The sequence below is a fragment of the Strongylocentrotus purpuratus genome, unplaced genomic scaffold (genome assembly GCF_000002235.5).
Source record: "Strongylocentrotus purpuratus isolate Spur 01 unplaced genomic scaffold, Spur_5.0 spur5_scaffold_14, whole genome shotgun sequence".
In the NCBI taxonomy this organism is placed as follows: Eukaryota; Metazoa; Echinodermata; class Echinoidea; order Camarodonta; family Strongylocentrotidae; genus Strongylocentrotus; species Strongylocentrotus purpuratus.
This window is the reverse complement of record NW_022145599.1, coordinates 7,898,631-7,912,905: the sequence shown is the minus strand read 5'-3', so window position 1 is coordinate 7,912,905 and position 14,275 is coordinate 7,898,631. Positions and strand designations below refer to the sequence as shown.

Sequence of the window (14,275 nt, the reverse complement as noted above, 5' to 3'; positions counted from 1 at the left end):
AGAGTGGCAGAGGTGACAGATGGGTGGCCAGCAAATGAGAATCTGTGTTTACATTCTCTGTGACATTGTGAAGATTTTGTCTTGATTGGAAAGTAGTCAACCACATTAAACCTACAGTAGTCAACTCAAGGAGCAACACAACTTGTATGTAAATTGCCATCTTCGTTTATACATGTACATTTGCCATCTTCGTATACGTTACTGTGATTTTCCAAAGAGATTGAGATAATACATGTACATGTACATGTAGGTAGCGTTGTATCTTCGTGACTTCACCGTTTGAAGAGGACTGTTTTTATAAACGACCTTTCATATACTCGACAGATACATGTACCTAAAACGATTAACTTGTAATTGATTCATCATCTTAAATTTCTAAGTGGGAGAGAGGTGTTGATTCTCCCTTCATTAATCTCCACCCACGTCGTGCAGAGATGAGCTTGTGTGAGGTATCCCTATTAAGGGGATAAAGGTATTGGGCAAATCACCCATCACGTGTCATCAACCGACTCAGCCAGAAAGGGAGGACAGAGTGAAATTTATTTTTAGCCTCTTTTGAGAGAGTGTGTACTCCCCCATGCCAAATCAAATCGCCGGCGATAAAAGATAATCTCACCCCTAGTGACACATTGCCATTTGATGCTTACATGTACACATGCACTGGAAATCTTAATACATATATTGTAGGCCTTTCAAGATCAACCTTTCATAGATCATCCCAACTCACTTGAAGAGCAGGACATGTGTGTATGATCATATGTTTTTTATGTCAAAAGGAGGGTTTTGTTGACCCATACCAGGATCTCAGTGCGACTCGTTGGATTATTATCAAGGATTACCTAAGAACAACTGACGTCAAATGCTGATGGTGCTGATGCTGATGGAACAAGTTTTCATGAGTCAAATTACAACTCGTATTCGCCAAGTTGTTGTGCAATGATAAGAAATTAATAAACAACGGATCGAAGCTCCTCTTACAAAGTTACATGTTGATGTGCTACTTGCAAAACTACTGGTATGTGTGGAACCATTTGTGCATGACGGTCACAAAGTTCATGTTTTGAAATTTAACATTGTGCGTGACTTATTTGATCAATTGGATTGAACTTGGAATCAACCAAGATGGCTCTGAAAGGAACGAAAGCATTGCAGTCATGGTGCGTCAAGGTCACGGCTGGATACCCCAACGTCAAGGTTGAGAACATGACAAAGTCGTGGAAGGATGGACTTGCCTTCTGCGCCGTCATACACCACTTCAGACCAGAGTTAATGTAAGTGTATAATTTTAAAAAATTCTATCAAATTGATGATGTACCCACACTCGATCCTTCAGAGATATACTCAAGATCACTCTTTACATGTAATTTGGTTGCCACATAGGAAACCTAGAGTATTTACTTATTTCTCTGTAACTTTAAAACTCAACATTTGTTGTTTATTTAGCCTGGATGATTAAAATTTTTTTTTTTTTACAAGGTCTCTATTCGTTACCCAACACAGTTCCACAACATTCAGTCCTCTGACATGTTCATAACTTTAATAAATACATGTACATGTAAATATGTACATCAGCAAAGGCTATGTTTTAGTCTTGAAGTGGGGAAGACTAACCATGTATTGTAATGTCATTGTGGAATATGTACATAATTATACACATGAATTATCACTAGAATTTAAAAAAGATTACACTATGTGTGGTCGAGTCTCCCCCTTTTCAACATAACATTTCTGTTGTTTTCTTTGCTAAAAGAAGGAAGGAAAAGGGAGGGATTTTTAAGAAGTCAATGATACCCTGAACACCTGCAGATTAATCTGGCCATCATGCATTTGAAATCTAAAATTAGAGCAGGAATAATGGGGGAACTTCCTCCCTGAGGCCGTGAGTCAAGTTGAGGAAAAGCTAATGAAACATGAACATGAGGAAACTGTATTTTTTAAGGATGTTGTGTGGACGTTGATAAATATAAGCAGTCGGAGATGGGATGGGATAGTGGGGGAAGGGGGGGGGAATGAGGGGTGTAAGGAAATGGTGAAGGGGTGGGAGGGGGTCCGACGGGGCCCTGGGATGTAATGATATGGAAGGTTGCCAACTACGAATATATATTTAAGATTCTTGATGTCTTAGGAAGGACTTGCCTTCTGTACCATCATATGGTCAACATTTTGGGGGAAATGATTTGTCACAAATATTCATAAACACGTCTGCAAATTAATTTCACATGTAAATGTACATGTACATGTAATGTTTGATTGATATACTTATGTCATCTTTTTTTCTTCATTTTCATATCAACAGAGACTTCAATTCCCTTTCAAAGAAAAATATCAGAGAGAATTGCACGTTGGTAAGTACCTTTGCTCCATTATTAGTGCATGTACTGTATGTTTCCTTACATGAATCAGCAGCAATGTAAATGCAGGACTGTTGTTTTTTCTCAGTTAAATGTTCTTGACAGACATACCTTATCTTTAGGTGCTGCCCTCAAAGAAAAAGGGGTTCAAAGTATCCTGCAAGGACAAGCATTCAACAATCTTTTGGGCTGATCTATATATATCTAAAGACAGAAGCTGTTTTCTGCACCAGGGCCCTGTTACAAGAAACCTGTTATCAATAACAAATACTAAGTTTCTGTGTGAAATTTGCTCTCAGCCAATGAAAAACCATGATTTTAGTAGCTTATAACAGGTATCCTAACTTGTTTAATATTGATAACAAGTTTTTTTAAACAGGGACCGGACGCGACTGTGTCTTGTTGTTCGGTGCGCTGTTCAACTTTCACTATTTGTTATCCCCTATCATAATAGCTTGTCATTGTTTCTGGCATGATATCATGTTCTTCTTATTTTTTTCATTGTTTATCTAAGTTTTACTTTCCCTCTAAGCCTCATGACTTAGGAAGGCTTACATACCTGTTGCAAGCAATCAATTTCCTTTTTGCAGACCTTTTCTGTGAGTGGATTATCATTAGGTATACTTACAGGTGAGGTTATTCAAGGATTGCTTTCTTTATCATCAATAATAGACCTGTAACACCACAATTGCCGCAACTCCAAATATTTGCAATTCACAACAGATTCTTGCTATGGAAATTGCCCTCCAATGTGTGATAGTTTCATGCCACAAAAGCTGCTGGTTTTACAATTTATTGTACATACCGGTACTGTGCTTGCTCAACCACACAGCATTTCATGGCCAAACATAGAATACATTGTACATACTGTACACATGGAAAGAATATATCCAAGATCCTCATTCATTGCTTTCAAACTTAGGAAGACGTCTTGTCATATTAATATGTCTACAGAATACATGGACATTGTAGATGTATTAGAGAAGGAATGCTCCTGCCCCTTGAAATGCTTTTGTACATTTCAAATGTTACTAGAAGTACAATCTTGTACGTACATGTCAAATGATTGTAGTCACACAGTTTAAAGTTCATGTCTGTCTTCAGTCCTGTGAAGTGATGGTGATACAGTGTGTATGGAGCAAGAGTTCCTACTTGTAATTTTTATCATTTTAATGGTTCCAAAACTTTTAGTTCCGCTCTTCTGTGGTAGTGACTAATCAGCAGGTCAGAATATCTTCTAGACAGTTTCTTTCAAAACACAATTGCTCCACTCTCATTTTGTATACAGAGACAGAGTGACCTTTCAGGCTTTTAGGCTTTAGGCTACTTTGACATTGGCTGCGCATTAATTCCCAGATCCAATTATAATGATTCCTTCCTCACTTTAGACAGTTGATCGCTCTCTTGTCAAAATCCTACACCCACCTCTTACGTCCAAGTGACCCTAAACGGGACGAGATATCACGCCGAATTACGGCCATCGACGTAGAGGCCTGATTCGGTCTTCCGGTCTTGCTGCGGTGCCTGCGATGCTTTTAATGAATGTTTCCTTTCTTGCCACGTGCCTCAAGGATCCTGTCTAAATAGCTCAAAAACGGTGCCAATGGTTCTATTTAAACCTACATGTACATGCAGTACTACTACTGGGTTTGCATGTTTACTAGGTTCTGTCTACACCAACTCCTGGTAACATTTGCCGACTAGGGCAAGTACATGTCCCTTCATTAAAAGTTCTTGAGCCAATTTGCTTGAGTATTTACCTGAATAATGTAATTATTTTCAGAACGTATGCTTTATATGTACCGGTATGCTAAATTGCCTACGTAGTGTAGTTATCCAAGTTTCATGTAAGGGACTAATGACCCCCGCCCCACCCCTCACCCCCAACCGCACTGAAAAAACAGAATCTAGCTTTCACTTGCATGATGTGTTTGTAAATGTTGCACATGAAATAATTAAATCAGAATCGGCTTAGACATTAAATATTTGCAACGTGTTAAAGTTTCTTGCATTAAAAAAAGAACCGTCCTTGACAATTTTGTCATTTCACAATTTGTTTCATGTCACAACAGTATATATTTATGCCCTATTCGAGAAACAAAACCTTGAATGAAAAATAAACTTGAAATTATTCAGTACAGACCAAAATAGATTCAGAAACTTCATAATTTTCTCACTTAAAGGTAAAGACCAGTATCGGAAACGCCCCAATTTCAAAAAATGAAATGGAAGCTCTCATTACCAATCATGTGAAAGAATATGTTTTGACTAATACATAATGATAAAAAATTTGCCGGCAAACCGCCTACTAATTCATATATTTGGTAAATTTGTTTCTCTCATGGTCTGTGAGAGATATAGGTTAGTCCCATATACATCTTTCTGTGTATAGTGCTTGTAACTTTACGAAGAATGGGCCAAATTTCTTATCATTTTGATGATTCCAGAACCTTGCAGATGCTAGATGCTAGATGATCAACCTTTTCTGATCGATTCCACAACGTTTCTTTCACAATGCAATCGCATGACCATGACTGGTCTTTACCTTTAAGGTTTCTTGATCCAATCACTTACTATTAATTTTTAATTGAAGTTTAAAGCAATCAGGGTTTAAAAAATCTTTATAGTACTCTTTAGATGTTGACGCATGGGTGGATTTTCCAGGAATTTCAATACCTATGCACTTTATATATGTTTAAAGAAATCAACATTATCCATAGACTAGCGATGTGCTCATGTAACATGCATGTTGTGAGGCAGGCGCAATGAATGTTGAGCCTGCAGACGATTGGAGGGGCTGTCCAGGATATGACAAATCCCAGTCACTTTTGAGGTTTGAACTTTGGTTTCTTTATGTCTCCTACAGTATCTAGTTTGTTCAGTAGCTGATTTCCTGATCCAGGCAACATGTTTTGTAATTCAATACTCAAGGGTGGGCAGTGGACTGTAGAGATTTCTACTAGCTTATCTTTGGAAAATACCTTTTATTGAAAAGAAAAATGTGCAGTATCATTTCCCCCATGTCATTGGAAGGTGTGGGGGGGGGGGGGGGTATGAGGTACATTTACATGTACATAAATATAGCATTGAGATTGAGAAAGAGAAATTTGACCTACCGGTACATGTATTACAGCTATTAACCCACATGAACCAGATTCAAGATTCATTTATTTCTTTCCACTGACATGAGAACAATACATTCATGAACAGTAACAACAAGTTCATCGTCAACAAGAATAAATTCATGGACAATAACAAGACAGTTAAGAAGACATTGAAAATGTAGAAAATAGGTGGTCCGTAAAAAAGTACAGCTTGTTTAACACAGATCACCTTTACAAGAACAACAACAAAAATATTTAAAAAGAAGTAGATTAATAATAAAATAAAATAGAAATAGATGTACATTATGATGAAGCAGGTGGACAAACATACTGTGAAGCAAAGAAAGATCAGTTTTAAAAAAGTTTCTGATTCATTGAGGCTTCTTCCAAGTTACAGAACCCTATGGTCATGAATTATTTCCTGGTGTAATATTGAAGATATATATACTACAGAATGTGAACTGCCTGTATGAATAATAACATTTTACTACAGTATCCTTTTACAATAAGCAGCCAAGCAGGCTATTTTTAGATGTTGTTACCTTGGCTACAGTGAACAATATAATTGTCACTTCAGTAAGACCCAGTCCTATTGCTCTTAGCTTTTTTTTTTTTTTTTAATGAAAAGATACATTTTTTTTCTTGGGGGGGGGGGGGGGTTGACAACATCTAACCAAAGCATATCAACACGAAAGCGGCTAATAAGTAAAAATAAAAGAACTTTGTAATTCCATATTCAATGTTATATGAATTTCTTTTAATACTTTTAAGTCATCTTGTTTGATTTATACATGCATAACTTCATTTACTGTACTATCGCATTTTAGTACTCTTGAGTACTCTTTAGTACATGTATAATGCAATGCAATCCCAGTTACTTTCAAACCAGGAACCTTAATTATCAAGTTCCACTTGATATTATTAGTGTGCTTTCATTACAGCATACAATGTATGGAGAAGATGCAGTATCAGGACAATCCACTTGTCTTACCAAACACTACATGAAGACCTATGGTTTCTGTTCTGTATTTAGTATGAGAGATTTCCTCATTCTTTAAGTGCACACCTTATTAGTGCATACCATATCACTTTCATTACACACTTTACTTGCACATTTTACATATACCTGGAAAAGTATGGTAATGTAATCCCTTTGAATCAAATTACAAGCTGCTGTGGTTTGGTCTTTGTGTAGATTACTTGTCACCATATAAAACAGAGCCAACTCAAATCAAAATTGTATTGATTTATTTTGTGGTTAGATAATTTGTTAACATCATGTAGAGCCATATGGGGACCACATTGTGACCACATTGAGGATAATAAACATGTAATAGGGAAATAATAATATCAATAAAATGGTGAGGTCAAACTAAACTGCCATACTAAAATCTGCTGATAAATTAGTACCGGTATTACAAATCTCTTTGGAATGGGCCTGATTGTTTATCCAAGTTCAAAGTTGTTATTAGCCAAGCAGCCTTATTAGGTTTTACATGTATATTGAAACTAATAGTTCAATTTAGAAGTGCTGTATATACAGTATATGTACAATGTACATGTAATTGTATAGCCCTCAGAAATTATTTATCCCTGCTTGCAACGAAGGATAATAGATTGATATTAATTAATAAATAATTCCTTCACCCTCTCTGTTCTTCTTGTGAAAAAGACATTTCTTTTATATTGTTACAGTGTGCTACATATAATTGTACATTAATACATTGTTCATTAGCTATCCAGTCTGGATCCTGCACAACAGACATTCATCTTTTAGTTTTATGGCTTGAGCTGATCATAAAAAACGCTAATTAATGAGGAGCTACATGTACATTGTACATTATATAGCTGTGATATGGACAGCTGCTATAAATATACTAAGTGTTTGTTAAGTACTTTGTTTCATTGGTGCCATATGCTCGAGAAGAAGCAGCAGTTCATGCCCAAGTCCAATAAAGCACTTAATTCGGCAATTAAACCGAGTATGAAGATTAACATGGGGAGATCCCGGATCCTCTTCCAAGAAGGAAGAAATCTGGAGAAAACCCTTAAAAGCAAAATGATCTTTTGATGTGCTAATTTTGGGTCAAAAAATTTGTGAGAGATTCTGGGGGCACACAACATACATGTATTGCTAATATTTTATGTATTTGAAGTATTCTACATGTAATGTACATTTGTTTTTTGTGGGGGATGTGCTCGCCTCCCAAACAACTGGTGGTACAGAATTGCAGGCTACATTTGGTGCATACTTGTATAATTTACATAAGGCCATGTAAAAAAATATACATGTTTAGCGTCCCGCCCGCTTCCTTTTTGGGGGCTGCCTCCTTTTTTCTTTTTTCTTTTTTTGGAATTTTTTTGGAATTTTTTTTTTTTTTTTTTTTTTTAAAGGAAAAAACATGAAATACACTGCTAAAATGGATCTATTTCTGATTTAAAAAAAAAAAAAAAAAAAAAAAAGTGTCGGCGGCCATCTTGAAAAATAGCCTGACTGACAGGGAAAATGTGCAGAGCGGCCATTTTGAGCGGCCATTTTGAAAGAAAAAAAAAGGGCCTCCTCCTTCCTATTTTTCCAAAAAACAGGACGCTAAACATGTTTTTTTTTTTATTTGGCCTAATGACTACAAGTTTGCTGTAAACACTCCTTGTAAGATTTGGGGAAAAAAAGTAGTGGTACATGTATATTGTGAAAGCGATGTACAGGTATCGTGCTGTGCTCTTTATTTGACATTATTTGTAATACATTCATGTATGTGCCGCCTCCTGATTTTCCCTTGACCTTTTATTAAATATCAATTTCATACAGTTTCATTTCAGACAAGTAGAACAACTCAAGACTAATACTGCATTGTATACCATGGAGTATACAAGGGAAGTGAATACAGTTCATAGAGCTTAGCATTGCATATCATCCACATTAGCTTCCATTGACCCATTTTATTTATCAAGTCTATTGTCTACAACATGACCTTGAAAATGATATGTGTTCCCTGTCGTGCAATTTGAGTAGAAATAGATGTTGATGGTGCATGTACATTTATTGCCCACTCTACTAGGGACAAATCATATCCATGGACGAATGATAATTGATGGATTAGTACTAAAATGTAGATAATTGCAAGCTTACAAGTACATGTAGAGTGTAGCTTATAAATTGCTCTTCTAATTTCTATAGATGTGATTTTCCAAGTGCATAGCATTGTTTTGAACTCGTAGCTTTAAGGAAAAGAAGAAAAAGAAAAAAACATTGGCCATTTGAAGATACTCACAAACTCATCTACATACATGTGCATGTACAGGTAGAAGTTGTATCTCAGATACAATTTTTCTTCTTCAAGATTTCAGATTTGGATAAAATTTCAGATTCAATTTCTGTTCAGGTCAGACTACATGTACAGACTTTTAGATATTTTTGTTTGTTCATCTTTAAGGGTCTATATCTATACAACTTTAATATAAGGGGATACAGGGTGTGTCTTGAACTCTTGATCTATCTTGAAATAGTATAACGATCTTCATGTAGCATGTTCAGTAGGTTTTTATAGCCTCTATTCTCTCTGTGTTTTGAGTGCTATATATCACAGGGGTGACAAGTCAAAGGTCATGTTCAGGGTCATAGTAGTCATCATCCCCTGCAAAGGCTTGACCTTAGAGTTGGAGGAACGCCCTACATACAGTACCTACAACATACAAGGCTACAAGTAAACTCTCCAATGTTCCAAAGAGATACTACTCTTTGAATGTTCATAGCACAAATTCCTTGTAAACCAGTCATAACGTAAACATTGCAGTTATGATGAAGATGATATGGTATGTTCAGAGCCAGAAGGGCGTTTACTCTGTGATAAAGTACATGAGTTAATGCCCTTCTGGCTCCAAACAGACAATATCTTCTGGTTGTACATGCACATGTACTTGTACTTTGCCCCCTTCTGTGCTACTTTGTATGACAGACAGATAGATACATGTAGATAGATTGATCAATTAATATTAATGAACACTCTAGAGTCAATTTAAAGTCTTCGTTACTTAGAAATGAAGTTCTTTGTTTCAAAGTTCAGTCTGTCATTAATCTTTTTAAACAATCTACTTAATGCATAACAGTGCATTTACATGTACTTTTATCCCTACAAGGGGAAATTATATGTTTGTTAATGGTCAGTTTAATAGTCTTAATATTGAAAGCATACAAAGCATACAGCAAATGGTCAAACTTCTCTCATATTGATAAACTTGAAACAAAGCTGTTTTTAAGATTCTCTGTACAATAGGTATAATGAACAGTACATACTGTACATGTATGTAAGGGCGTCTTGACTGTTTTCGGTTTCATTAGGTTGTCAGTCACCAAACAAAGCCGGTACTTTGACATGTTTCACTCTTCATCATCATCTGATGTTCAATTCAATTCACTTTTATTTCTCCAAAGCAATTAAAAAAATATAACATACATTCATAGAACTGTACATTGTTACATCAACGAATATAATACATCTAATAAAAGGAAGTGCCCTTTATAAGTGGCCAACCTAAAAAAATGTTACAAGTTTAATTTTGCTTCTATTCGTTATTTCTAAAGTCAATACTAACTAAAATTTAAACTAGAACTTTAAACTGGTAAGTGAAATTGAAAGTGAAGTACCGGTACAGTGTACATGTATGTATTACACTCGATTTCAAGTGTGTACATACAATGTACATGTACTTACACTGTAGTTTGCAATAGTAGTTTGCAACATCTTGTACCCTTTTGCCTCAAATTACAAACCCGCTATTTTTAATAAATGTGATTTATAGTAGCAAAATTCATCATAGTGCTTTGCACGGATCAACAACAAAAAGATTTGATTGACATCTGAAAAGGAAGTATTGTCGTTGAAGGATCACTCTCAGTACCATGCCTTTCTTTGTGTGGCCTTTAATGAACTCCTAAGAATTTCATACACCATACAAACAAGACCTTGTGTATAGCCTTTCTTCCATGCTCACCTGAAATTGAAGGTATTCAACCATTTTCAAAATGTATTCAAAGTTATATGCAGTAGACCTGTTTTTAATACCTAGCAACGATCTATTCAATTCACATGTTATTGTACATGTATCTCACTAGTCAGAATGCAAATTGCATACATTAGTTTTTGGCTGTTGCTGAATCAGACAAACATTACATTTGTACATGACTTGCCCTACTTCACATGATAATGTTAATTGCTTTCTGACTACAGGTATAGCAAAAAGGTGAATGAATTAGTTCATAAGGAGGCACCTTAGAAAGATGTGTGCATTACATTTGATTACAGTGTACATTGCCAAAAAATGGCTCATTTATTAGCTGTTTTGATGATTGAAAATATATTTAATTATTCTCCTTTGTCTATGAGAAGAGAGTTGAGATCAAAAATCAATTTACAGTGCACTGATTTGATTGTGGGTTAAAAATTCTTTCTCCATTGAAGCCAGACTACGGTAATATGAATTCCAAGAAGGGGTGAATCTCCCACAAACTTAATGTACTGTAATAAATACTGATTAACCGAACAAAGTTTGAAACTGTAAATGGAACACTAATCATACATGAAAATTAAAAAAATATTCTACCTTGAACCTTAAGTCTTAGAGATAAGGCTTTAACAGAATTTCTTAATCAGTGTATTGCTGTCATGGATGACGCAGACATGTTTATATTGGTGCGACGCCTCAAGGATAAATACAGAAGTGTGGCAAATATTACATGCTCAAGTTGATTATGTTTACTTGTCATGTAGGCCTCTATCAGGGATAATGAAATGGTAACACAGTTAGTTTATAAAAACTTAAACTTGAACCATTGAAACACATACATGTAAAGCTTTGCTACTTTTCTTATACCCTGCTCGGCACTAACATGTCCCATGTATGTATGGGTGCTCGAAATCAAGTCTGGACCCCCAAATTTCCAAATCCTTACATACACCCCTGTAGGGCTTATACATGTACGTACAGACACTAAAAAGTTAAACCCAGTCCCCCTTCCAGAAGAGTTAGTGTTGAGCCCTGTGACTTTGATATTTACTTCTACAAGTAGTTTGAATAGTCTCCAATTGATTTTCATTGCTGTTGATTTTGAAAGTTCTATGACAATTACCCCATGGTACAAATACCCACCTTTAGCTCATCATATCTTCGTAACTATGAAATTCCTGTCTGTCTTCCTTTCCTCCGAGGATGATTTGTACATATGTACATAATTTCATACAACATCATCACACATTTCAATCTCGATAACAAAATATCTTGAGCAATGCCTAAAGAATGATTTTTGTGTCCCCCATTCTCTTTCTCCTAGCAAGCAGCAAAGCTTGACGTGTCTTTTATGTTGTTGACCGACCTTTGAGGTAGCAGAGCAGTATATTGGTAGACTTGCTTTACATCATCCTGAAGACATGGTCTCAAAGGCATCACCTGATAAACTAAGCATCCTGACTTATCTTTGTGTACATGTGTCCCAGTATTACAACGTCTTTTGTTTCTTGTCGACAGGCCTTTGAGGTAGCGGAGTGGTAACTTGGCATACCAGTCTTACTTGATCCTGAAGACATGGTGTCGATGGCAACACCTAATAAACAAAGTATCCTCAATGTAGTCACCAATACATATGTCACAGTATTACAATTTGTTTCTTTCTTTTTGACAGGCCTTTGAGGTAGCGGAGCGGGAGCTTGGTATACCAGCCTTATTTGATCCTGAAGACATGGTGTCGATGGCATCACCTAACAAACAAAGTATCTTCTATGTAGTCACCAATACATACATGTATGTCACAGTATTACAATTTTTGTTCTTTCTTCTTGACAGGCCTTTGAGGTAGCGGAGCGGGAGCTTGGTATACCAGCCTTACTTGATCCTGAAGACATGGTGTCCATGGCATCACCAGATAAACTGAGCATCCTCACCTATCTATCACAGTACTACAACTTCTTCAAGAACAAGGAATCTGGTAAGCACTTGATTATAATAGGGCCACAAAATGCCCAAGTTGTTGCATTTTTTTCTTATCATTAATTGCATTTTGCAGATTTGTCTCAGTTACCGATGAGTAGTGACATCTGGGTATACCAACCATAGACCTACCATGTATCTGACAAGGCTCCAAGTCTGGGTTTTGATTTGGAAACCTCTGGTTATAGGAACAAAGTATCAGACCTTTGGGGTGTTTCACAAAAACTAAGTTGGACTTTAATTTGGACTTAACTATGGCAGGCCATTCATGCCACTGTTTGCTCTCACCATTTGCTCTCACTATTTACTGGCATTGGTCTCTCAAGGGACGTACAAATCATGGTCACAAATCTATAGAATTTATATTTTTTGATAATTCATTATTGAAGGAAAATATATTATCTAAAGAACATAATGGTGAGAGCAAACAGTGGCATGAACGGCCTGCCATAGTTAAGTCCAACTTAAGTCGATCTTAAAGGTAAAGACCAGTTATGGTCATGCGATTGCATTGTGAAAGAAACGTTGTGGAATCGATCAGAAAAGGTTGATCATCTAGCATCTAGCATCTGCAAGGTTCTGGAATCATCAAAATGATAAGAAATTTGGCCCTTTCTTTGTAAAGTTACAAGCACTATACACAGAAAGATGTATATGGGACTACCCTATATCTCTCACAGACCATGAGAGAAACAAATTTACCAAATATATGAATTAGTAGGTGGTTTCCCGGCAAAATTTTTATCATGTATAAGTCAAAACATATTCTTTCACATGATTGGTAATGAGAGCTTCCATTTCATTTTTTGAAATTAGGGTGTTTCCAATACTGGTCTTTACCTTTAATCTTTGTGAAACAATGCCCTGGTTAAGTACCTTCTCAAAGTCTGAACTTTAAGTTAGCCATGATTTCGCGTTACAGTATACAAATGTATATAACATTTTCACAGTGATCAATTACAGAATATGGTGCCCTCGTTTGGTGGGCTATTTATGTATTTATTTACCGTAAGTAAACAGAGAATGTAACAATGAAAAGCCTTGCTTCAAGGATAATTGCAGTAGATTTGTTGATTGCACGTACTGTCCAGTACAATTTGAGCAGAACTGAGCATAGACTAGAACAGCATTACAGTATTGTTTTCTATCACAAATGGCATGTGGGCTTTCAGCAGGTGATGGGGTTACCTTTCATGATCACAATACATTTCCCATGGAATGCATATGAACAGGCACACCTTTATTTTACACTGAAAGATTTATGGTGGTATGGTAAAAGATATGAAACTGCAAGTAAAGTACTTGTAGCCTATATGTTTATCAGCAATACATATATACCTGTATGTTTAATATATATCACATAATACAAGCAGTAAGGAAACGCTACTGAAGAATTCATAGACATCAGTATTTCCATTTTTCCAGATAACAGATTTGTTGCTTCTTTGCCTACTACATGTATCTTGATCAATGTGCTGAACTTGACAAAAAATATCATATCAGGACTACATGTCCCTAGTTTATTTAAACGGGGGCCCTATGATTTAGTTTAAAATGGAGGGTCTTCTTGACAACCTTTTAGAGTTGGAATTTTCTACATCACTTGCTAGATGTTTACTTTTCACTTAGTGCTTTGCTGCCCTCTCTTGGCTGATTTTGGTTATGATATCAGCACTCATTCAAGATATTGTTGCTGTATTTTTTCCAAGCCTTACAGTGCATTTTATGCATCAACTATGTGCTTGAATACATCAAAGGCATTACAATTCTTCAATGAAATGCAACATTCTACAGTACTGACAGATTACAGAACAATCTAGCAATTATAAATTCATAACA

At 36.0% G+C, this 14,275-nt stretch overlaps 1 protein-coding gene across 2 annotated transcripts in view; it reads left to right on the top strand.

The window, feature by feature from the left end:
* Positions 1 to 332: 332 nt before the first annotated feature.
* Positions 333 to 14,275, top strand: part of LOC763573 (MICAL-like protein 1) — a 62,808-nt gene continuing 48,865 nt past the window's right edge. For both annotated transcript variants that reach the window (XM_030984104.1, XM_030984103.1), the window contains exons 1-3: positions 333 to 1,271; positions 2,297 to 2,345; positions 12,293 to 12,434. In XM_030984104.1, coding sequence (XP_030839964.1) covers positions 1,123 to 1,271; positions 2,297 to 2,345; positions 12,293 to 12,434 — 340 coding nt within the window. In that variant the 5' untranslated portion in view covers positions 333 to 1,122. The remainder of the gene's footprint in view (positions 1,272 to 2,296; positions 2,346 to 12,292; positions 12,435 to 14,275) is intronic.